Consider the following 26,077-nt stretch of genomic DNA (forward strand, 5'->3'; position numbering starts at 1 on the left):
GCAGGAGCAGGGCCTACGTGAGCCTTTGTGAGCTGCCGTCCCCATCCCCACCTCAGACGCATGCCATGCCTTGGCAACGTGATATGCTTTCAGTCTCATTTTTCCTCTCGGTAACATGGGGATAATGTTACTCATTTTCAATTAGAAAACACAGACTCTAAGTATTAGTGTGCTCTGTTTGAAAGGGATCTCTGAGAGCCTAGAAGTTATTTTACCCATAATAGTTAGGGTTTCTTCTTCCCTCAACACCACCTTGAATACCTGGAACGCTCCAGTAATTATGTCCATTAACTTGTCCTTATTTTGGTCCATCAGGTATGTTGTTTATACTCTACACAACACACACGGGCAAAATAACTAATTTTATATGTCAGACCCAGCTATGGAAAATAAAAAACATATGTGCCTAATGACTGAGGCTCAGCTAAAGTTAGTGCATTGCCTTTGCATTGCAGCTGAATCCTAATGATCGTGTTCCTAAAACTGGCACAGTAAACCAGCTGGTTAGGTGCCCTCATTTAATGAAGGAAAAAGAAAAAAAAAAGGTCTGGAATATTTTTAATCAAATATTTCTGGATCTAGAAGTCACCTTCATTCTGCAATCCACGGCAAGCCTCTGAAAGCTGCAGTTTTTCAGACAAGTTTTTTGCAAGAGCAAGAAAACAAAGATCCTTCTCTCCTCTTTCCAAATCACACCTCTGCCTTGCAATGGTATCTGTCCTTCTGTCCCTCAGAGAGGGCTGTGATATTATCAGATCACCTGTGTAGTTCAAGAAAATATACCGGGCCACGCACTTTAATTTCATTCTACCAGAGGATGCATGGGTACATAAATACACACCTGCCTGCCCCAAGGATGCAGCAACCCCACTGACTTTTTCAGTGTCAGGATTTCTCCTCCTTATACTTTGGGTTTAATTTACGACCTGTGTGGGGACGGGAAACTGAGTGTGTGGACAAAGCGTCACCATACCTGACGCAGTCCTGCTGTGTCGAGATGGCCAGTGGTGAGCAAAGCCGCCTGGAGAAAGGCAGGGCTGTGTTTTCCAGCCTACAAATAGCACAGGGATGACTTCAGTGCAAGTTCCTGCATCCTCCAAACAGGACAGGCTGCACACCCCGCCAAGGGCACAATCCCCACACAGCTCACGCTGTCGGTGATCTGTAGGCACAGAAAAATTGTTTCTTTGAAACTCTGAAAGCCCAGACCAGAGACAGCACATTCGCACTAGTCATTCATCAAAAGCCATCCCTTCCCTTTGTTCCCAAGACACTGCTTGAAGCAGCAGACCGAACCCCTCCCCGCCTCCCGCTTCTGCTGCTCCTTCCACGTCGTTCCACACGGGGAAGAGAAATCCACCACCTATGCTGTGTCGTGCTCCTGCACATGCTACTGCTTCAGGCCAGCAAAGTTGCAAAGAACTGCTAAAATGCTTTTTAAAAGAAGCTTAAAAAATAACGATGAGCTTTGAGAAACCATTTGAAGGGGGCAAGCATCACTCCAGATCACGTCTTTTACAAGTTTTGAGGCTGGGCACAGCAAGTAGAGAGTCAGGCTCCAAACTTTAACAGTGCGGAGAGGGCCAGGTGGTGCCTGTCACAAATAGCTCTTCTCGGTACGCAAATGCTTTCATGGCTGTGCGAGGGCAGCGGGTGCAGCCCAGAGAGGTGCAGGTGCCTTCTACCCTGTAACGCCACGATTTTTTGGAAACGGGCAAAAGCGGATCACCTGAGAGAGCAGCCAAAAGCAGCACCTCACTGCACGCCACAGACCGAGACGTACTCAAATACTGCCCAGACCCACAGCGAACTCCTCCTCCCTGTGCTCAGCCTTCCTGCTCCTAAGCTAGCAGCCAAGCCTGAGCAACTGAAGGGGGCCCAAGTGCATCCAGGTTTTTGGAGGATGGAAGAATCATAGAATCATTGAGGTTGGAAAAGACCTCCAAGATCATCGAGTCCAACCGTCAACCCAACACCACCATGCCCACTAAACCATGTCCCTAAGCGCCTCATCTACCCGTCTTTTAAATACCTCCAGGGATGGGGACTCAACCACTCCCCGGGGCAGCCTGTTCCAATGTTTAACCACTCTTTCAGTAAAGAAATTTTTCCTCACATCCAATCTAAACCTCCCCTGGCACAACTTGAGTCTATTTCCTCTCATCCTATCCCAGTTACTTGGGAGAAGAGACCCACACCCACCTCGCTACAGCCTCCTTTCAGGTAGTTGTAGAGAGCGATGAGGTCTCCCCTCAGCCTCCTTTTCTCCAGGCTAAACAACCCCAGCTCCCTCAGCCGCTCCTCATAAGACTTGTTCTCCAGACCCCTCACCAGCCTCGTTGCCCTTCTCTGGACATGTTCCAACATCTCAACATCCTTCTTGTAGTGAGGGGCCCAAAACTGAACACAGTATTCGAGGTGCGGCCTCACCAGTGCCGAGTACAGGGGCACTATCACTTCCCTGCTCCTGCTGGCCACACTATTTCTGATACAGGCCAGGACGCCATTGGCCTTCTTGGCCGCCTGGGCACACTGCCAGCTCATGTTCAGCTGGCTGTCAACCAGCACCCCCAGGTCCTTTTCCGCCAGGCAGACTCCCCAAAGCCTCCATCCTTTGCAAACAGCAGCAAGTATTGCCATGGAGAAGTGTGGAAAACAGCCCCAGCAATAAGAAACCTACCTGGGAGGGAGGGAGGGTGATGCACGGGCCAAATTCCCCTGGTGATCACACAGTGATCAGTGGCAACACCTGAAGGAAATGATCAGGGTGATGGGGTACACGTGTCTCAGGGCCAGCTCCCTTGTGTGGTGAGCACCCTGGTGTCTCTCCTAGCCCCTCGGCCAAACACGGTATGGCACAAGAGCATGAAAGCTTGCCACGGCTCGTAAAGCACCCAGCTTAATCAGCATGAAAGCATGGCCTGGTTCACATCCAGGTCCCATTTTATCTCCATCTCCTGGAGGTCCAGGCCAGGCCCCTCATGCAGAGCAGAGAGGGACCCATGTTGAGCAGAGATTAAATCACTGTAGTGCAGTAGGATTAAGTCATCACTGTCCATGTCTGCAATGAATGCCCATGGATTTTGGGATGTGAGGAAGGGACCTGGGAAGGGTGTGAGAATCAAGCCCGGCAAGTCCAGGGCAGACAAGCTGCCCTGGACAGCCACGTGGGGTTTGTACCTGGGAGGTGCTTTCCCTCCCAATCCTGCCTCTTTGCCCCCCTGCTGTGAGCAGGGGCTCTGGCCAAGCAGGGGAGAGCATTTAGAGTTTCCTGTAGCTCACCTTTGGGATTTGACCTGCAAGTCCGAGCAGCCCTGATGCTCAGCACTCTCTGTGCAGAGTAGCTGCAGGTACCTGCAATCGACTCCTCTCTGCCCTTTGCATCAGGTGTGTGCCTCACTGAGGTAAGCCGTTATATCCCAGGTGAAAAGTCTCCCTCCCATTACTTTTTTGATAGTAGCAGCTCTTTGCTGAGCTCCCTGGTACTAAGTCTTCTTTGGAAAGTTATGCATGGGGTTCATGAAAATAGGACTGAAAGTATCCGAGTGTGATCAAACCGGCTGGTGTGGGGCACCTGCGGCCACATCCTGACCCACAGCAAACAGCACTCATTGTAATCTGGGGGCTGAAGGTCGGAGACAGTTTTGTCTCTCCCGTGGGTTTTTCTTGGGGTGGATGTGAGCAGCAGAGTTCAGCTCTGGCTCTGAACTACCCCCAGCTACGTGGGTTTCATTGGGCATGCTCTTCCTCACCCTTCCTCCCTCACTTTGCCAGCTAAATTCAGACCAGGCACTCGTATGCATAAAAGCTGTCAAAAGAATAACTTACAAGTACAGGAGCTAGAAAAGGCTTGAAGTGTAAAGCTGGCAGCCCCCAAAGAGCTGCGGAGACTATCCAATCCATACGGTACTCCTGGGTACACAGCAAAAAGGCTTTTGACTAGCTCATAACCGTGGCACATGCGAAAGGCTCAATTATTGCTTCTTAGAAAAACCAAATTATCTCCTGGAGTCGGAGACTGACAGCCACACAGTCTCCACAGCGTTACGCACAGCTGAATTTTTGCCAACTTATTCTCTGCTGTTCTGTACTGCCTGTAATTGCATTGCATTTTAATTGTTTAGCATCGTCAGAACTTCAGCCTCGGGGGCAGCGGAGGTGGTGAGAGTTCAACACATCAAATTACTACCCAAAGACCAAGCAGACAAAAAGCAGAGTGGGGAGGGAGGGAGGCAAATGAGCCACATTCATTAGAAGAAGAGCAACCCTGACCGGGGAAGTGTCCTACTGATGTAATAAGAAAGCTGAAAGTTGTTAATAATAAAGAGCAGAATAACACAGTTGCTTTTCTATCAGGAAGCACCACATCTGGAAAAAATTAACGCACCGTGGAAAGCAGAGATGAAAACCAGCAAAATGGCCCTTGCCCACATAGCCCTGTCTTCCCTCCCGGTTTTATTTAGTGGCGTTTTTTGTGGGGGTGAGTTCTGTAGTTGCATTGTTTAGTGCTCTTCCCTTGAGTGCTGCTATGTGGCCCCAAAAGCTGGCATCTCTGCTACAGAAACCCCGCTGGGCGAGGCAGCGAGGCATGCTTTCCCACAGGCAGGCTTGCATTTCGCCCTCGGCCAGCCAGAGGTCCTGAGCGCTGCTCCTTTTGCTTCCCCAAAAGATGCTGCAGGTTCAAATCCCTAGGGCAGGTTTTGAAGGAAAAGGCCGTTCGCAGGCTGTCCCACGGCACAGGGAACAACGGCAGTGGTGGGGCAGAGGCAGAAACCGAGGGATTGGGACGGGGGCGACATGGCCCCCCGTGCTTGCACAAGCTGGGCAGAAAGTGCATCTTTTTTTTCTACTCCGGAAGGTCTGCCCGTGGGGACCAAAAGGGGTGGATGAAAAGGCTGGATCATGTGCTGTTGATGAAAGAAATGAATTTTGCCACCTGTGAGTATCCTGATGCACATCAGAGCCCATGTCTGGGCTGCCGTGCTGAGGCACCACAGTAGCTTTGACCTCAAATAACTGAGTAAACTCTACAGCACCTGGAGCTGCTTAACACCCTTAAGTTACAGGAGATCCTTCCAGGCAACAGGTATACCAAAACCGGCCAGCCGCAACATGACAGCCACAGGACAAAGGGTTACCTGTAGCTGCCTGAAGAACAGCCCCGGCGCTGCTGACTATGGCGTGGGGTCCCCATGCCCCAGCAGGACCTGCTTGGTGTCCCTTGCAGGCCACCAGCAGGCTGCTCGTGGGTCTTTCTCCTGGCTGCCTGCAAAGCCATGGGCGGATAAGATCACAGAATCATGGAATGGTTTGGGTTGGAAGGGACCTTTAAAGGTCATCTAGTCCAACCCTCAAGATGAAGGCAAACAGACGGGCACGTCAACAGGCATAGCCGGCACTTCCAGCAACGAAGATGCTGGTGGTAGCAGAAAGATTTCTGGCCCTGGCCCCAGTGCAGCCGGGTGGGGAAGTGCCTCTGCTGTGGCTCTTCACCCGGCGCAGTGTGCAGGGTGGACATGAGGGAGCTGAGAAGATCCTTCAGCTGTCTGTGCTGAATATTTTGAGGGTATTGGCATTTCACGTCAGCTGCATTCACTAGGGTTAATTAAAGCCTCTGTTTTATAGATTGCCCTCGGCCATAAACTGAAAAGCTGCCTCAATTGGGAATCAATAGAGTAATCTTTAAGCTCATTTATTTTATTAGATATAGAGTCCTAATTTGAAGAAATTGAGGAGCCATAATTAATGGTGCCAGAGGGGTCCTGAGATGTATATTTAAAGCTTCCTGAGAAGAGCGCTTTGCCTGTAGGGCGCAGCGTGCTGCAAGTGCCCGGTGTGCCGGAGCGCAGCAGCCAGGCTGGGAGGATGCTCTGGTGGGCGAGCCCCGGGGAGCGCTCCGGCACCGCAGAAATCCAACAGCAATTCAATAGCCAGCGCGCTACGCTGCTCCCTCACCCAAAAATTGAAGGGCAGGCTGCAAACAGCAGTGTTGCCACCACGGGGCAGAAAAGCCAGATCCTGGGGTCAGCAGAGGGCTGCTGGCAACCGAGGCGTCCCAGAGATGCTGCAAACGCCCTCCCTGTCCCAAGCCAGTGAGACGTATGTGCTTTATGCTCTTCTCAAAATCTACTGCGCACCGGCGTGCGGTTAAATGGTTCACCCCTCTTCAGTGGCATGGAGTCGCTCCAAAACCATAAAAGCCTTTGGGAGTTTTGGAGGGTGAAATATCCAGATGGTGCCGCTGCTTGCCCTCGCAGCGGCCTCGCCGGCGGGCGGTACAGCTTTCCCACACCGGACAGAGGGCCCCCAAGGAATATTTTTTATTTAAGCACCTTTCTGAGCAGTGCCATAAGCAGCCTGTAAACAGTCTTGCCCACAGACCCTGGGATGTATGGGCCAGAATGATTCCTGTGATACAATAAGCAGAAAAATGAAGAAAAGACTGACCCGTTCATGACCAGTTCGCATGAGGCCCTCGGCCAAACATGCAAAAATAAGTATATAAGGACTTAGAAGGCTAATAAGCTGCTCGTGGAATTTTTAAAAGCACCTAATGCCTACCTCTCTGGCCCCTACTTTTTAGAAAGAATTATTTTCTTTTTTCTATGCTGTTTTCTCATTTCTGGACCTTTTTCCTGTAAATAACAATCAAAGTCTTTTTCTTTCTGGTATTCTCTTTCAGGTATTTTTTCTCTATTTATGTGAGTCAAATAAGTTGCTTGATACAGCATCTTAGAGTAGAAAGGCAATAGTCAATATGCTGTACCACACCTTTTTGTTTGTTTGTTTGTTTGTTTTTTTCTTTAGTGCCTACCCGTCTTGTTTGAGACTGGGTCCAAAATCCCAGCGTGCTGCATGAATTTGATCACTCCCAAAATATTGCAAGTCTTTTAACTGAACAGAGTTAGGACTCTGGGAAGGGCTCAGGGCAACTTTTCTATCCTTGAAGACAGTGACTCGCCTTCCCAGTTGAGCCTGAGATGAACAGTGCTGAAAACGCCTTTCTCCTGGCAAATCTGAGCCCCGCAGGCTTTACTGACAGTGCCTAACAATATCCCAAAGTCTTTGCCAGCCAGTTAGGTTCTTTAGTCTTGGATTGTAACATGTAGATCAGAATCATGTGGTTGACCTAAAAACGTGTTTAACTAGTAACTCATGAGCTGAACTAATTTGAAAGTGGATCCAGTTCAATCACATTCGCGTGGGCATGCGCATTCCACACTGAAGTGGACATCATTCACTTCTGTAGCAAATGATGACACAGAAGCTGAAGAACACTCAATTTAGGTGGGACTGTCCACAGAACATTTAGTCAAACTTTAGTGGAAAGTATTTTACAAATGTAGATCCACTTTCCTACGTATCCTCAACAAACCTTGCATGTGGAGGACCAACTTTTGCTTTTGGTTTTGTTTTTTTTCTTTTTGGCCACGCTAGTGACTATAAAAACTCGAGTGGATCTTTCAGACACATATTACACTAGAGCTGTTGAGCCGGACAACTGGAATTGATTTTTCATTTCTTTTTCATCTACCTGAGCCATTGCGTGTAACTTCTCTTCTTTAATAACTGAGTTCTCTTTGCAGTCAGTTCATCACCTCCCATTAAAGCCAATTCCAGCATCTCCAGCTCTGCAGAAGAGCCCCGAATATTCTTCCAAATCCTTTCTGTGCTTTACAGATATCCTTCAAGCAAATCTGTCTTCTCTCTTTCATATAAACATCAGTTCCCTTCTGATCCTTCACAAGGATGGAAGAAGTTCATACATTTCCCTTTACCGCAAGCTCTGTAGCCCTAGGGGTTAAGAGGATCACAGGTTCTTCGTTTCTACTCTCCACTAAACCCAGCTCTTCTTTCTTCACACACTCACACAAGCCAGCCATTTTGAGATATGTTTCCCAGCCTTCTGATGAGAGCTTGGTTGTCTGCCACGACCCTTATCATGAAAAGCCCAAACATCATCTCCTGTTCTGGTGTTTTTCACTTCTCCAGTACCAAGATTTGCAGTGAGCCCGTGTCCTGGTTCCAGCTGGGATAGAGTTAATTTTCTTCCTAGTAGCTGGCATAGTGCTGGGTTTTGGATTTAGCATGAGAATAATGTGATAGCACACTGATGTTTCAGCTGCTGCTAAGCAGTGTTTATACTAAGTCAAGGACTTTTCAGCTTCCCATACTCTGACAGCGAAGAGGTGCACAAGAAACTGGGAGGGGGCACAGCCGGGACAGCTGACCCAAACTGGCCAAAGGGATATTCCATACCATATGATGTCATGCTCAGTATATAAACTGATGGAGTTGGCCGGGGGGCAGCGACGACTGTTCGGGAACTGGCTGGGTATTGGTCGGCGGGGGGTGAGCAATTGCATCATGCATCACTTGCTTTGTCTATTCTTCTATTAATTATTATTATTACTATTTTACTTTATTCTATTTCAATTATTAAACTGTTCTTATCTCAACCCACGAGTTTTCTCACTTTTACTCTTCCCATTCTCTCCCCCATCTCACCGGCGCGGGGGGAGTGAGTGAGCAGCTGCGTGGTGCTCAGTTGCCAGCTGAGGTTAAACCACCACAGCCCTGCTCTCCCCATCAACTCTGGTAATGAGGAAGAGTTTTCTGTAGTCCACTTGCCACCCCCAGGATGCCTTCTGCAAGGTCTCATGCTCCCCCTGCCACCACCGTGCCCAGAATATCTAATCTCTGTTCTCTAGGCTCACCGTAAACAGTTCAGCTCACTTTGTGCTACGGGAATGCAGAGTAATGAACAATAGTTGTATTAGGTATGGGTAATGAATTGCATTTCTGCAAAGAGAAAAATAAGAGCCGCTTAATAAAGAGAATAACTTTTAATAGGCAGTTAATTTTTTTTTTCTTGACACACCATGGTAGTTTCTGAACAAATTTTGCGTAAACATATATATATATATTTCACAATCTTTCTCTGCTTTTTTTCTACAGTCCTTTCAGTATGATGCAACATGCTACAAAATACCTTTTTTTTTTTTTAAATCAACATGAAAATCCACAATGATTGCTTTTTTCATAGGAAACTTCAGCAATCAGGAATCTGAACAGTTGCAGATGCCAACTAGTGTATTTTAGACGGCCTGACCTTTCCAAAGTAGGCATCCAAGACTCCTCTGCTCCTGAGCAACCCAAGTGATCCAGGAATACCTGAATGAACCACAAAAGTTCAGCTGCTGCATGGAGGGCGCTTGTTGGTTCCCCACCTTTTACAGAGCTTCATTAGAAGTTTCTTATGGTGCCGCTAAGACAGAGGATTATTAGACCCATCAAAGTGGAAATAAGAGCAACAGTCAAGCACAGGGAAATGAACACTTTCCAGCTTCATGTATAAACATGAACTAACAAATCTGCTCAATCTCTTACCATGCTGCTAGGTAAGTTTTATTATTTCAGAGAGAGAAATTGGAGAGAGAAGTTCCTCAAAAGCATTGTATCAATAGGTATCAAAACTTAGATCATCATCCTGGCTCTTGGTGCTGCACTTTCACCACCGGTTGTCTTCTTTCCATTTGCCAATAAAACAATGGAGGTTCTTGGCGTGCTTCCAGAGTCAGTGGATTGAGACTGAGCAGATGCTCACAGTAATATAATTTTCAAACATTTATAGTTCTAGAAAAGTAGGATACATGCAGGTAGAAGCACTACTTGATATTTTTGAATTGCCAGCTCTGTACAAATTAAGAGAGTCTGTAATTAGCACTTGAAAAAATCTTTAAACTTCCAGAGTTATTCAGTAACCCACAGGAATCCCATGCATTACTCAGAACAGAGGGAAGAAGGTTCATCTGTAAAATTGCTTATCTTGCTGATACCCACTGTGCGCCCCAGGCTATATAGGAGACATCTTTATAGCACATGTAATGCAATTACCCAAGGAACAGGTGAAAATAAACTATGCTGCCTGCTACATTATAAGGATCATATTCAGTAATTTACAGAACTTCTAAGAGCCTCAGTGCAAGGTATATTCCCCCCTTCACAGAAAAAAGCACACACTTCAGCATTTCACCCAGGCATCCCATCCCGTAAACATTTATGACAAGCAAAGTGTGTGCTACAGTGAGGAGTCTCATGGGAATCACTGAATTAATCTTCATAGTGGCAATTTGCCCAGTACTGTTTCAAGGGTCAGGCCCTGTTTGTATTTTGCTACATACAATTAAAAGAACCCTATCTACCATAAGTTCAACAAAGTATGCTAACATATTCCTTCCTGTATGTGCAGAAAACGTTTTTAGTAACTACTATGCAAACATCACCTGATTTTTACATTCTCTTCAACCTTCTTGAAAGTTTTCCTGCTTTTACTATATGTGAAAACAATAAATACATACGATATACCAGTTATTAAGCCATCAAAAAATTACATGTCGTTCCAGAAGGGACAGAAGACACTTGAGATTTAGAAGTCAAGAGCTGGTCGTTAACACAAGAGCTGATCGTTAACGCAAGTGTCCTGCCTGGTAAAAAGCTTCAGCTGCTCCACATTTCCTGTGGAACTGCAACTTTGGTGGGATGATCCTGTGTATTGTGATAAAACAGGCTGCTTCACATCTGAAATGACAACAGTATCTCAAGATTATTATTTCAGATAAGGTTGTTCAGGAACATAAGAGTAAGCTGAAATGGATGACATAGAGTAAATCCAACATGGGATAGACAACAAGGAGTAAATCCATTGTCCAGGACATTGTCCTGCATCCGCACAAACAGAACAGCCTCTGGGTTTCCAGTAATGTAGGCAAAATTGCATTCTGCTGCTCTAATTCAAGGGACAGAGAAAGTTATTTTGCCCTTACTGTTGGCATCAGGAAAGCTCAGTTTCATCCTGGGGGAAATGAGAATAGGACAAAACCACCAAAGATGTTTTGCAAAAGGGTCTCCCCACGTTTCTGGTTAACCAGATCTCTCTCAGTGGAGGACGATGGGACCCGTTCTAGAGGGGCTTCATCCTACAATGATGGTGGAAGGCCGGGCTTCGTCTGGGCCCAACATAGCTGCCTCTGTCCTGTCCATCCCACATATGCTGTGACACCTAGTTCCTCAGCCCATCCTTTTCCTCTACCTGGCTGCACTACCCTGGTCACACAGGGCCCTTCCCACAGCCTACTCCTTTCCCGCAGCCACTTCCTTCTCCCACCCTCAGCAAAGGACCCCATTTCCCCACAAATGAGAGAAGTAAACTCCATGGGAAGTGGAGATTGTGGTGCCTGAGAAAGCTTCGTACGTGAAGGAAAATGCAGCGCCCACATCACAAACAGTGGGTTTCAGAGGTGCTCCGACAGTCTCTGCCCTGACACATGTAAGAATACTGTCCAACACCTGCCAGTTTTGCATGTTAGCCACCAAGGATTTCAAGCTGTAATAAACCACCCCAATGAAAGTGCTTGCTTTTGCATGATGTGGAACGGACACAGATTTTTCATGAAACCAAAGGAGCTGAACATTTCTAGGTACCAAGTTCCTTTTTTTTATAGGTAACTGCCTTTAAAAATCTCTTACTTCTCACACAAACAAAAAGAAAATTCACCGAGGGAATTACAACCAGGAAGTGCCAAACAGTTAAAGCCAAATGCTATGCCTACAAAGGTCTACCTCTGCGAGGTGGCAGCTTCTTCAGTCCCTCGGTTTGCCTGGGACTCTGTTCGTGAGGGTGTGCTGAAGCTGGGCTTTGTTTAAGCCATTGCTCCTTGAGGCTGCCGCCAATTGAAGTCATTGCTCTTTTTGTTTTGCATTTTTAACCCTTTTGTTTAGTTACATAGCACAGTACTGAGACTAACAAGTATTACCAAGACTAACAAACACTAATGTTACAGGACATAAGACAAAAAGCGATAAACTTACGTATTTATTGCTGAGGTGTGAAGAGTTGCCGGCTTTTATTCTTCCCCTGAGATGAGTGCTCTCCTAAGAAACAGAAAATATATTTACATCAGTCAAACACGCAAAGACAAAAGGACAAATGAGTCTAGCAGGAACACATCACTGACCACCATACAACCTAGCCAGTCTCCTTGTCAGACTTACTTAACCAGCAAAAACTGTCCACGCAATAGATTTTTACTACTCTCTCTCTGTTTCATAGCTTACTTCCCCTATGATTTGCTCTCAAATGGTAGGTTACTACCACAAAGTATGTTTAAGGCAGTTCTCAAGGGGTTAGAAAAGGCATGACTGTAATTAATTTTTAACTATGATTAGAACATTAAATTATAAAAAGAAAAAGACACAGCTATAAAATTAATTTTTGCCGATACCACTGACAGCAGCTCAGTTCCTCCAAAGCAGGAAAATGAACATTTAACAACTTCAGTCAGGGATTACAGACAGTTCTCACTCCTCCTTCCCTGGAGAAGCGGAGACGCTGCCAGCAATTATAGGCAGACAAATAAGCCTCCAGATGAGGACGTGTTTACAGTTGTCCCAGGAACAGCAGTGGGATTTCTTTGCGTCAGAGATTCGTACATGGAGATGAAGAGGGAATGGCATCCCCAGACTGGACAGAGCCCCGTGGAAACAGGCACAAGTGTGGAAAAACCCATATGCCTCCAGGAAACTGCCTTCTGCCTCCCTGCTCACCTGCAGGAGACAATTTAATGCCTGACACATACACGAGAGGCAAGAAAGTGAAGAGATGTACTACATTCTAGCAGAAGCGAATATGTATTAAAAAGCTTGCATATGATCTATAGCCGGGGGTTGAAAACTGTAATACAAATTAGGATTATAACAAATTCACCGATTAGGCATTTAAATAATTAGCAGTCAAATTAAATAGTTGCACTCCTGAAGAAAATAGAAAAGACTCATCAATGGTTTTCAGACAGCTTTTCCTTTTTCCAGCAAAAAGAGCTCTTTAATTTAGTGCAGCCTTTCGGACATGAGTAGAAAACTTGGTATCTAATGGGGTCCAATGAGAAACACTGAAAATTGTTCAACAATAACATGCTGGAATGGAGTTTGCTTCTCAAGTGTTCAATTTTGGATAAAATTATTTTAAAAACATTATAAAGTGTTGCTAAGTTAGAGCTTCAGAAGTTCTGATGATGTTAAATTTCAGCTAAAAAGGCCTTCAGCAACTATTTCAATATTTCATAATATAATTTTTTAAAGAAAAAGAAAACACAAGTTTCTGGTAGAAAAAAATGAAACATTTCAACAAGATTTATACATTTTCGGTCGGTGAAAAGTTTTTGTTTGATAAAAATTGTGTTTTGAAAAGCTAAAATAAAGTGAACCAGTTCAAATATTGTATAGTGTTGTACTAACAAAGGAATGAGATTTTCAAGAACTCTCATTTCTTTTAATTTTTATTTATTTCTTCCTTCTGCATGTTTTTACCTTCCTTGTTCAATATACAGAAATACAAGATTTAATAGGGCATGAGAGGGAGAAATTGGCAAGATTGTTTAAAAAAGAAGGTGTAGGAGAAATTCATTGAGAAATATATTACCATGGGGAAGATAATATTCAATAGTTTGTTATCAGTTCCACTCTCAGCTGGTTGCTCTGCGTACGCTAGAAATTAGGCAGACTTACATGGAAGACTGATACTTTGCATCACAGGAAAATAATGTCTAAGGAGAGGCTCCAGAGCCAGCGTAGCTCCCTGGATAACATCCCATTGATGTCAACAGGCTTTGGATCGGAGTATGAAATGGGTGAGGCAGTGCAGGCTGCAGGAGGCAGACTGCTCGACAGCGGAGGTCAGGACAGGAGTGGTGAATTTGCCTTATTGCAGACCCTGAGACGGCAGCACACAGACACTCACATGCCTTATCCAGATTTCTTGGTGCTATACACATAATCCCTGGAAATAGTGAACTGCCACAAACTATTTCTGGGGTCAGTGTCCCCCTATAATATTAATGATTATCTGATGAGGGTTCGATGCAGGCAGGGATGCTCTGCGTTGCTTTGCCACTGCACTCCCAAGAGGGCAGGAGCCTGCAAGAATTCTGAAACAAAACCAAGTTATCGCTACTCCATGGTTGCAAATGTGTCTGAAGATATTCGCATTACAGGGTCTATATCATTAGTGCCAAGTAGCAATTCAGTGATGAAAAGAATGCCTATATACTGGAGAAGAAATGGTCACACAGCTGCCCTCTGATAAGAGAAACAAGGGTAACACACGGGTTTAGATACAGCGCTGCAGTAAGCCTTAAGACTGCACAGAGCAGTGTCTAGAACAATTTTGGAGTCTAATGGCTCAGCAGTTTGATGTTGTGCTAAATATCCAGCTGCAACACAAAGAGCAAATTAAGAAGAACATTCAGGTTAGTTGCAAATGGGAAGACAGTTTTATTGATCTCAAAATAGCCTTAACTGACAGAAATAAACTCCAAGATTGCAGAAAACCCAAGCTTGCCCCCAAACCATCACCCACTAAAAACAATACCTTGCTTCCCATAAGGGAAATGAAAAACAAATACTTGTGTTTAGTATTTTGTTAGAACAGATGATATTTTAATTGACTGAAGGAATTCTCTCACACCGAACTGTTTGCCAATGGAGAAAATACGCAGTGCAGTGGCGGTGCTCAACCAGTCTAGATGGATTACCTGCACGGTTGGAGGACTGTCGTTGAGAGAGCAAGGGTATAGTTAATACCAACAAGAGCGAAACTGCTGGACATCATCATCAGTGAAAAGTTGACTTTTGTTCATTCTGGGTTATCCATTTAGGGGAGGGTGACACACTTAAACTCCAGTGTTGCACACTAGGAGATGGAAGGTATCAAGAGAGACTTGAACCATCAGCTTCTCACAATATAGTTATACAGCATCTTGCATAAAGGTAACCTGGTATCGGTTGATCCCTTTTGATAGGTGCTATGGCAATAGTTTTCTGATAACGGGTTGAAAGGTCATTGCAGGTTTGTCTACTTTGATAAGTAAATGAGTGAACTGCAGAAAGTGGAGATGAAGGGAACGGGAAGAAAGTATTTGGTGCAGTTAACAAAGCGCTGTCAACTGTGCAGCTACAAGTGCAACGTGACCCCCTTTACCTGCGGTCCTGCCTTGTGGCACCTCTCCTGATGGAGGAGGAGTTGTGGGCTCATAGAGATTGGCAGAGGGCAGCGAGAAGCCAACCTCATATATATCAGGCACTTCTACAAAAACTGAAAGAAATGATGGACAGTTTGAGAAAGAGGCCTTAGGAAGAATATTTGGAAAATGAAATCGGACTGATACTGACATGGAAGTTTTAGCTGACAAGCAAACCCTTCCATTAAACCTTTTATTCTCCCTTTCACCCTCCGATGTTGCACCTGTTTTTTGATTTTTGTCTGAAATTGGATTGTAAACACAAAGACATAGGCACCATGAAGTCTCTAAACATTACTGTCTTATAATACAGACAGATCTGTAGTTAAACTGTCCGTTAGTTAAACTTATTGCCGCAGGAGGCTGCGGATGCCACAGGTAAATTGGCAGTCTAGGCACTGGGCCTGATCCAATACACACTGCACGCATCCTCCTCTAACACGCAGTCAGGCGTAAAAAGGATGAGGATAAGGAAGATGTAATAGGAAAAATTTTGTATTCATGACTCCTGATCCTTCAACATATTTGTTTTAAGTGTATGGGAAGTAGACTGAGTACACAGATACTGAGGACTCTGCAAATTTAAATGTTTAACCAGGAAAGTAATAGTACTTCAATGAAAACACAAGGTTTTATTCCTAATTAAAATTTCACTTGTGCAGTATTTGATTTGATTTTTCACTCTTACAAATATACTCATTTCTGACTATTAATGTTGCATCCTGATGCCACTATATGTGAATCAGTAATATGCACATAATCAGCTGAAATTACAGATTGTATACAATCAATTTTGAAACTCCGAAACAAACATTTCTTTGTCTCACCTTTGTGGAAGGCTATTGCATTAATCTCACTGTAATTTCCACCCCCCCTCCATTTGATTCAGAATCTGAACATATTATTCAGAATACACATACATTGCAGAACATGATGATATAAAAGAGAGTTAACAGGTCATGTCACTATGAGTACAGAAAGTCTTTGACCTGGGCAAAGCCCTCTGACATTATTGGGAAAGCTGGAAGAAAAAGGGTATTAAAAAACCCAGTCTTTGACATAAAAAGTAGGTTGCACTGCATCTCAGATTACATCATCTGTAAGAAAAAATGAGTTGCACTGTTATTTCACTGTAATATCTGCTGCTGAGAAATTGCTCATAAGTGGCGATCTGGTTTGGAGCAAAGAATTAAAGCAAGTTTTTCATAAAATATGATTGCAGAAACCTATTTTTTATAAAAGTATAAAACTACCTCTGCAGACACAGGAATCTAAATGTCTGTTTTTACCGTGCTGAACTAAAAGAAAGAGGGGTGCATTACAGTTGCTGGAGAACAGCATTGAGCAGGACCCAGCGCCTGGAGGCACTGGCTGGGTTTGCTGTGGGCCAGTGGGTCCAGCACCTGTGATGTGCTGCAGCACTCCCCTGCCACGCACTTCCCCATGCCCCTGCAGACTGCTCCTTGCCACCGTCAGCAGGACAGAAGGTTCTGTACAATTCACCATGGCAGAGAGAGCACGTATGGAAACGTTCAGGGGAAGGATAGGAAGGCAATTGCTGCTGAACGGCCAGCAAAGGGTGGCGAAGTGGTTCCCCCCAACAGAGGAACATCTCAGAAAGCCACAGGCTGGAAAGTTAGCAAATGCTCCACAGGTGAAAGCGCCACCTGACCCTCAGCAGTCTCTGATTCTAAGAGACTGCTTTAAAAACTCTTGCAAATATGCTCAGCTCAAACTGAATTAGAAATACAGAAGGAAGCATACGCTATTTAATGTTTTTGACTACAGTTTTGCCCAAAAGTCTCAGCTGGAAGTGTGTGCAGTCAGATCTTTGTGGTGCGAGTAAACACAAACAGAATCCAGCCATGAGCTGCACAAAGCTGAGAAAGTTTATTCTTCATTTTCTATGAAGAAAGAAAACACAACTTCAGGCCATTATACAATACAAGGTTAAAAAAAAATAGAGTATCAGAAAACGAGAAAGAGAAGGAAAGGGAAGCAGGTACTTGATCTATCTCTTTGGTGTGAGGGGACCTTTTTCTATGAAGCAGCTTCTAGGTTTTCTACCTGCAGGGAAAAAAAATAAGACACTGAAAGTACAGCTCATAATAGGAAAAAGAAATAATCACATTATTAGGAACATCCGCTCTTACCACTTCTGAGCACTCAGCATGCTAGCAGACTGCTCTCTGCTGACCTGCATTGCTTATCTTGCAAGTGAGAGGAGGTTGGAAGGGAATTTTCAGTGACTGAGTGCCTTACCTAGAGACCCAGCTTCTTCAGCTGCTCCTAGAGGCATTCACCTGGATCCTAGACAAAATGAGAGAGAGATGAAACTAGCAATGCATGTTGAGAAACCCCATGGCCTGTTACGGAACCATGCCCCCTGGCAGGGGTAAGTTTCCCTGGGTTGGGCCCCTAACGAGGTAAAACCCGAAGATTTCTTACCTCCTTAAATGCCACGGTCCATGCTCAGATGTGCTCAGCATGATAGAAACAAAGGAGGAATAATCCTCTACCCCAGCTCCAGATTTGTCCCATTCTACCACAGCCACAGGCAGAATAATTAAACAGTCTCAGCATTTGAAGATTCATGGAAAGCAGTGATGAAGATATTGTCATTCAACCACATCATTTCAGAAGACCACAGGATTTTCCAGGTCCAAACCCTAGCACCACAGTGGACTGTCTCATCAGATGCTGAACTTCATGAGTATTCCAATGACCGAGGCAAGTTTTTGTGCTGAATGAGAACAAGGGTTTTTTTCTTTGTTCTGTGATGATTTTGGTGCTCAGTCACTATGTATAGTACAGTCATCAGCCTCTGACATCGAAGGCTAGGAATCCTCAACACCTTCACAGAGAAGGCTTTGGAAATTGAGGAAGTCCAGAGGAATGCTGCAGGCACAAACTAGGGTCATCTCAAAAGACTGAAGTTACGGGGTCCAATTAATCTATGCCATGAAATCCCACATATCTTCAAGGTAGGTAGCTCATCTTGTGCAAGGGACGCACCCAAGAAATGTTAGGAAAATCTACAGGCAGGAGGTACATCCAGTTGAAGAAGCAGATAACAGCTCTAAGGTTGTTATTACTGTTAACCAACAGCAGCTTTTGGAAGAGATATGGAGCATATGGGGAATGCTGGTTGTTCTACATCCTCGTTTCATACTATATTGTACTGCACTGCCATCTGAGAGTGCCTCTAGAGATTGACTGATCCCTGTCTCCAATGTGATTACAATTAAGTTAAGGGTGTTTCACATGTGAGACAGGTCAGGTGTCTCCTCAAATATCCATGTTTGCCTGGTACATTTTCCCAGCTTTGTTTAGTAGCAACACTTGAATTTTCATTTGTGTCCACAGTGGGTGTCTTGGGAAGCCGTAATGCAGACGTGTACCATGGACCCTTCTCCAGCCACCTTCCATTCCAGGTGCCTCACCAAAATCTGAGCCACATCAGCTTTGACACATTTAATATCCTTCCAGCAAATTCAACACAGAACAGACAATACCCCTAGAAGCTGAGTAAGTCATACCCTACCCTATCATCTCAAAAGAGCACACCCTGGATAGAAAACATGGCCTAATGAATCAGCTTATGCTAAGGTGCCAGGATTATACCTAACAACTCTGAAATATTATGTCACCTGCCACATTCCTATGAGACTTTATATTGAATATTGAACCGGCGTGCTGTTACTATAAAGGCCCTTCATACATTTTACCTGCTCTAGAACGGGTACTCCAGGCAAGGGCCATAAAAGAAAATTGTCAAGTCATTACTCAGGTGTCAATATTTCTATCATGCATCATTCATCTATATGGAATAGCCTTACCCCAATTTCTATACCTCAACCTTTCTGTTACTGAGGAATTTCCATCCCTCAACATTTTTCATGAGTCCTAAAAGGTGATCAATACCTTTGCTGGTTTTCAGTGAAATATGCAAGAACCCTTACAGCAAAAGTTAGGTATGTTTTCAAGGTAGGCAATACTTTATCATTAACATCATGGATGATGGTATTGATCTCTTAGTCATCAAGTAAAACCCTCCATCTTATATTCTTGGGAAACATATCTACCACTGACAAGCCAAACATGCTGTGGGCTATGTTGAATCCCAAATAAGAAATATTTTTGCAGGTAGATTTTCTAGAGCTCTGTATTGTGGAGGATCATTTATTATCCCTAGGAAGATCCACTCTAAATTTGCCTGTATAGTGAACACGGAATGGCTGTAGCAAATCCTGTAATTGCACATTAGTGTAAAACTTTTGAGACTATTCACTATCGTAAGCGTTTTTATCCAAGTTGAGTTTTCACATAAGTAGCATGTACAGGCACTTATCTTGCACCAGGTGTTGCAGTTCACTGGCAAACGTGCATGAAAAATTCAAAGTGTTTAGTTTTGTCTGTTTGGTTTTTTACTCTACATCAATTCTCAACCAGTAGTGCCTCAGAGCTCATAAGCCATCAGCATCTCCGCCTTTCTAAGAGTTTTAAAAAAATGAGAATATTAAAGCTCAGTTTTACCTAGTGTTCCTGATGATATTGCTCAATTAAAAAACATTACTTTAGTCCAGGCTTAATTGAAGACTGTTTTCCTGTATTCTTTCATATTAATTGTAGGTATTTGAAATAATAGTCTTGATTAAATCTAATTCAGCTATGCTTCTGAAAAAGGAGTCTTTCCTTTTTTCTTTTAATTTATAGTCAGAACCTAATTTTAGAAGTCCTAAAATAGGATCCTTCAGTAGTCAATGGACCTCCATAGGGTCAGCTCATTCCAGTTCAAGATACATGTCCAAGACAGATGGGAGAAATAGCCCTTTGGACACATATATCTCTTTCAACTGACTACGTGCAGCCAGCTTAGTTTTTAGATAGATAAAATAAGGCAAGATTAAAACTCACCATAACGTTTGATCAAGATATATCATGCACAACACTGACACAGGGTTTTTCTAGGTTGCCTGCTTGAGCAGTTTGTAGGTCGTATCCTTATTTGGTTTGTATATATGGTTTTTACACATTTTTGAAACAATTATACAATCTCAAAATCTCCTGTTTGGAATAATAAAAGTAAAAATTAAAAAACCCATAAAGTATACTTATAATTAAGCTTGAATTGAATACATGTCAAAGCAGAACTTTGTTGTATGTCTGCTTGACCTTAGGAGCTGAGCAGCCTATTGATAGTGAGAGGATGATGTAGGTCTATCTGTAAAATTAAGGCTGCTCTTGGGAACTTTCTAGTTTTAGTGAAAACCTTTTGTAGTTTTGTTGGTATGTGCAATCAGAGGCAGCTATAACACACACTTTCTAAATGGTTGGACAATGAATTCACCTTTTGATTGAGCTGGATTTTATGTGTCTAAAAAGGAAAAAGAAGAACACATGTAAAGAAGTTTTACACAGTGTGATTGTTTTTGGTAGTTGTAAGAGGGACCACGAGTCAGACATTCCTCAAGTTTCTATCTGTACCGTAAGAAACACTTGTCTTTATGCCCAAGCTTTTAATGAAGCAAGTAAATCTTATTCAAATGGGCAGGCACCCTAACATATTCAAAAATACCTGTATGAGTGACAAATATTTCTGTAAGAAAACAGGCCCTTCTTTCAGAGTGCTTTTAATTTAAGAAGTAAAGTGTCTCTAAAAACCTGGGGGAGAACAGGACTTCCATTTCTGTGAAAGCATGTTTAATTTTGAAACACATAAAGATGTAAGAATTCAAGAGAAAATGGTAGCTAGTTTAAATATGAATGATATTAATGAGAAGAGGGCAAGAATCTTGTCTTCTAAGTGGTTATGACTCATACCTTCCAATTATAGCATGCATACATCATACTTCAGTAAAAAAAGAATATCAAGCATCCTCTGGATGGAAGAAATTCAGATACTTGGTGAACCGGTAGCTGATTAACAGGCACCAGACCTCATCTTGTGAAAAAAACCAGTGAGCCTGAGTCTTTTCTCGTTTACCCTGCTGTAGAACAGAAATAATTCTGCTGCTGCCAATGAAGTTACTTTATTGTTGAAACCGGTATGAGGGCAGAATCAATCAAAAAACGTCTATGAATTCCAGTTTCTGACTTCATTCAGCTTTCAGAAAAATTACTATGATTTTAAATGTTAACATACACACAACTCCATACCCCTTAAAATAAAGCTAAAAGTGCATTCCCAAAGACATATACTAAAAAAAAAAAGAACCATAAAAAATTCCTGAATCACAAAGCTCTGAAGTGCAGTCTCTTAAGTGCCAAAGCGTAGTTTGCAGTTGCTCAGCAGCAGTGGGGCAGAATGATGCAACCTGCAATAGAGCATGTTCCTCCTCCCCCTCCAGCCTGCTAGCATCCTGCTCTGCGCCTGCAAGGCTGCAGGGGCCTTGCACAACTCCTGTTTGTTGCAAGGGCTGCCAGAGCTGCCCTGTGGGTCTTTTGGATTGTGCAAAAGCTTCTGGGAACTGCAGAGAAGGCTGGAAAGTGCAAACTGTGCCTCGCCGGCAAGTAGAGGGTAGTTCAGATCAAGCGCTGTGTTTCAGAGGACTTCTTGAGAATTTAGAGGAAAGGGGAAAGCAGCTATAGGGCAACCTCTGAAATGTCAGTAGGAGAAACAGATGGCCAGAAACCTTAAAAAAAAAGGGGGGGGGAGGGGGGTTTATACCTAAAAAAGCATAAAGTAAGAGGCTGTTTTTCCTGGAGGACTTCTGCAGATGAGGCAGGAGCAAAGGTGGGACCTACATGGCTGAGGAAGCTAACTGCAATGGGTGAAGGGGGGAATTTTCACCATGAGTAGCTCTACCATGAGAGGTTTCATTTTTTTGTTTGTTTGTTTTTGTTGAATAGCTGGGAATCAGATTAGTCAGAATTTTGTTCTGCTTCAGTCTTATTTTGTGCTACTCTATTTCTTGAAGAACTTATAACTGCATCCATCTCTTAGCTTATATTGATGAGATTTTGCTTTCTTTTGTGCATGTTATCTATAACCTCTGTTTCTTTAGGTTTTATTACACACATATTTTGCAAGAAGCTGGATCAGTGAAGCACAGGACAGAGGAATTTGCAATGAGAGTAGGATTTTGAATGCAAATGGTGCCTGGGTACAGGGCTGACTGCTGAACACGGCCAACACCAACTCCAGCAGAGCCCTGTTTACATACAGCACTGACTCCCAAACCTTTTGGCCCCTGGGAAGGGGGGGTCAAACCAGTCCTCAAACTTCCTTGTATAGCCAGATCTAGCTGATAAATATCATGATCACGGTTACTCCTGAACGTGCCTAGCTGTAGATCACTTACCATCAATGATGTTAAAAAATTATTTTCCCTAAAAGAGTCATGCTTATCACTTCCAAATACTGATACCACACACAGTGCAGCTGCACTGCAGCTCTACAGGCTCCCAATCTGGGGATTTGCACTGTAGAGGAATTTTTTGCAGTGACTTTGACCTGACAGGAGCTGAAGATGGTTCTACTATTGGAAATGACATTCCAAAACTGCTCCTCTCTGGGCTCAGAGAGACAGACATACGCACAGAGGAAACACTCACCAGTCTCAGGAGTTGTTGTCTTCACAGAAAGAAGTTTGACTCCTTCTTTATCTGATTGGGCCCTGTTGAAGTCAGAAAACATTTAAGCAGACAGTCAGCATGCAGCTCAGCATGCATGTTGGTCAGCCAAACAAACCTCTAAGATAATGATCCGGAGGAGGCAGCACCTATGCCAGTCTACACCGGCAGGCTTGAAATGGGCTTTGCATGGGATCATGTGTAAGTCTTGGTGGTGGAAGACACCGTATACCAATATCTCTGAAAACACCTTTCCCTTAAAATATGTAATAAATCAAGCTGCATGACTCCAGGTTCAATCTAGTGCTCCACAGAAGTAGTACATCTGAGGGAAAAGAGGGAGTAATCTTTTTTTCTCTGTCAATACAAGGCTTTTAGCCACGTTGAATTGCAAGAACCACCACTTCAGATGTCCAGGGAGTCAGGGCTAGCAAGTAAATCAGCAGTCCAAATGTTGCTTTTGGTCATGCAAAACATAGAGGCCACAGCCAGACTCAATGGCCTCTAGTACATATCTTCTAATGGATCTTTCTCGGTCTCACTCTCCTGAAACTCCTTATGCCAATACTGTTTTAACTGAGCCTCTGCAAATGGACTAGTGGAGAGAAGATGGGACAGAGGAAAATTAAATAATGGGGGACACAAGAAAAAGAAAGAGAAAAATAATCCAGAATAAAAAACATGAACAAAAGAAGGGGAGTGGGAAAGGATGGGGGAAAAAAACAATCAATGGGGCAAAAATTGAAAAAAAGAGAAAAAAGACTGGGCCAATTGGACCTGTGGCACAACATAAGCCATTTCAGAAGGATCCCCTGCAAAACAGTTGAGAGCCATCACATTTCTATCCACGCTGAAACAGCTGCTTGTCATGCATACAGGTGTACAATAACTGCAAGCGCATCACTCTCAACAGGATATTTCTCTTTGGGGCGGCAACAGCTTATTATGTTTAAACAGAGAAAGATCAAAGAAAATCTCATGCAGAATCTGCTGCATTCACAAGTGCCCCATGATAGATCTCAAAGCAATGAAAAGACAGGATTCAACCTACTGTTCAGTGCCGTTCTCTTGTCTCTCTGGAAGAAGGAACAAAGTTAATATCATTTTGACTGCTGGAACTCGGTTAAGTAAACATTTAGACATAGCTATTGCAGTTGTTAGCAGAAGGCTTAGTTGTGATTTTGCAGTATTGCATTAAGTACATTAACACAATCAACAGCTTGAATGGTAATTGGTACTTTTCTAGTTTGTCTTCCCAAAAGATAACCATGTCACCTATGAAAGTGAACTGATATTGCTCAAATCAATACTTCTGGAAACTTGCGCAAGAGCACAACAGAAACGCATTTTTCCCTGCAGCTCCCAAATCCCCAGATAGCTGGCACAGAGGAGGCGAGCATGCAACAGTTCTTGAGTACATAACTGAGCTGAAAGATACAGGGTGAGGGGAGTGAGAGAACAAGCTGTCAGACCGTACGCTCTGGGGGGGATTTAACCTGGCACGACATCTGAGAACACAGTCTGTCATCCCCGCCGATGAGGAATGGGTTTCCCCCCAAAATGAATCATATAGAAAACATATTTTATTCTTATGTGCAAGTACGGGCAGATGGATGGGATTGAGGAGAGACATCAGAGACGCAGAGCCAATTTTAGCCCCATGGCACTGGGCACAGGGCTCTCCATCCGCGGGGGAAGCACAGTGGATAGACCTGAACAAATCCTGCAGAAATCAACACAGATATCGATCTACTCTAGCTTCCAAGTGAATTTGCTAGTGCTGTGCCTGCTGGCATTTGTGCATGGGGGAGGCTGGCGAGGAAATGTTCTTCACCTCATATCTTTACCTCTTGACTCCAAATATTCAGTAATTCCCTAAGCAAGGATCACACCTTCCTCTGTTTATCTGGGTTTGGTTTTCCATGTCATTGGCTAAATTGGTTGCGACACTCTGTTTACCTTGGTCTACAGCTTCAACACCCTGTTGTAATTTTATATTTCCAAGGCTTGGTGATTTCTCAGTTGAAGCTCTGCACAGGTCTACCTAACTCATGCCAGCTCGCAGGCAGAGAAAAACCACAGTCTGGATTCAGATCTGGGTTTTCTCTTAATGGAGAATTACACTTGCCTGTGGTCCACTCTTTGAAACATTTGGCAAATGGAATTTAATGGAATTACACCCCCCATTATCTTAAGTATCTCACAGACAGCAGCAAAACAGATACTGGCTTTAGCTGATCTGTCAAAATGACTGTTTCTGAAAATACTGTTTGCTCAGGGATTTTGTGCCCAGGTGCATTATACTGTAACTGGAAAATTTTACTTCTATATGTATGTATGTGTGCGTGTGTGTGTACGTGTATATCAGATATTTCCTAAAAGAAAGCATTGATATTTCTTTGCCTGTATCTAGAACAGAGATAAAATAAATATAGTGATTTTGTTAAACAATATCTCCAAACTTAGTTTTCACTGTCTTTTTCTACCTGATTGACTGATTGTGTTAGCGCAGCTGTTTGTTAGCTCTTTGTAGCTGCAAAAGTGTGAACAAAAAGCTTTATGGCATTATATATTCTCCAAAAACCAGAGACATTTTTGCTCCCTCTGTTCTTCCTACTGATTTTGAAAATGACGTGTTACTTTCCTACTTTAGGCAAAATACTTTGAAATACAAGAAGCTTTCCTTCCAGACTACTGCAACATCTATGGTTAAGGTAATCTAAAAAGATGCCAGAGATCTTTTAATAATAAAAAGAACATTGAACTTTTCCCCCCCACAGAGAAAGCAAACCAAATACCTGGAGTTTTCTTCTGGCACATTCTGTACAAAGCCACCAGTGAGAAGACAGAAAGGGTAATGACTATCAAGGTGATGACAATTGGCAAGATAACACCTGCAAAAGAGGGAGAACATACTGTCAGTTTGGGGGCCAGTGTTGATGGGCCCCCAAAGGTTTTGCGAAACAGTCATGTTTCAGGAATAAGTTTTTGATATATGCAATTTTTTTTTCCTCATTTTTGAAAACAAGACTCATCTGAAATTCAGCAACTGAAGCGATTGTTTCTCTTTTAACATTGTATGCCCAGAAAGACACCAAGGAGTTACATAATGCAGTAACATTCCCCACAGCACTTACAACCAGGGATAGAAAATGCAAGATCTCCTTTTTAAACGAGGACATTTCTTTCCTTTTATTATTTCCCACCATCTGCCATTTCCTGACAGGTGTTTCCCAGCCAAGAAGCAAAAAGGAAAGAATTATGTAACTAAGAGAAGCTTTCCCGGGGAAATATATAAGCCCAGTTTCTCCCCATTTATCTTTTTTCTGGCAGCGATCGGCCACATTCAAATTTAGCAGGTGCTCTCTCATCTGCTGGTCTAAGCCCTGTGTTGGGGGAGGCTGTGGCTGCATTGCTGGTGGCTT

General features: G+C 43.6%; 1 protein-coding gene across 2 annotated transcripts in view; it reads right to left on the reverse strand.

Moving 5' to 3' along the window:
* Positions 1 to 8,840: 8,840 nt before the first annotated feature.
* The window catches only part of EMCN (endomucin), a 56,700-nt gene continuing 39,463 nt past the window's right edge, over positions 8,841 to 26,077 (reverse strand). Inside the window, exons 8-12 of one of the 2 annotated variants that reach the window (XM_009327036.1) lie at positions 25,451 to 25,546; positions 23,704 to 23,728; positions 22,635 to 22,696; positions 11,872 to 11,934; positions 8,841 to 10,581 (exon numbers count right to left, since the gene is read on the reverse strand). In XM_009327036.1, coding sequence (XP_009325311.1) covers positions 11,876 to 11,934; positions 22,635 to 22,696; positions 23,704 to 23,728; positions 25,451 to 25,546 — 242 coding nt within the window. In that variant the 3' untranslated portion in view covers positions 8,841 to 10,581; positions 11,872 to 11,875. Of the gene's footprint in view, positions 10,582 to 11,871; positions 11,935 to 20,403; positions 20,455 to 22,634; positions 22,697 to 23,703; positions 23,729 to 25,450; positions 25,547 to 26,077 lie in introns of those variants that run through there. The other variant, XM_009327038.1, reaches the window with a different exon arrangement.

This window comes from Pygoscelis adeliae, unplaced genomic scaffold (genome assembly GCF_000699105.1).
Source record: "Pygoscelis adeliae isolate BGI_AS28 unplaced genomic scaffold, ASM69910v1 Scaffold87, whole genome shotgun sequence".
NCBI lineage: Eukaryota > Metazoa > Chordata > Aves > Sphenisciformes > Spheniscidae > Pygoscelis > Pygoscelis adeliae.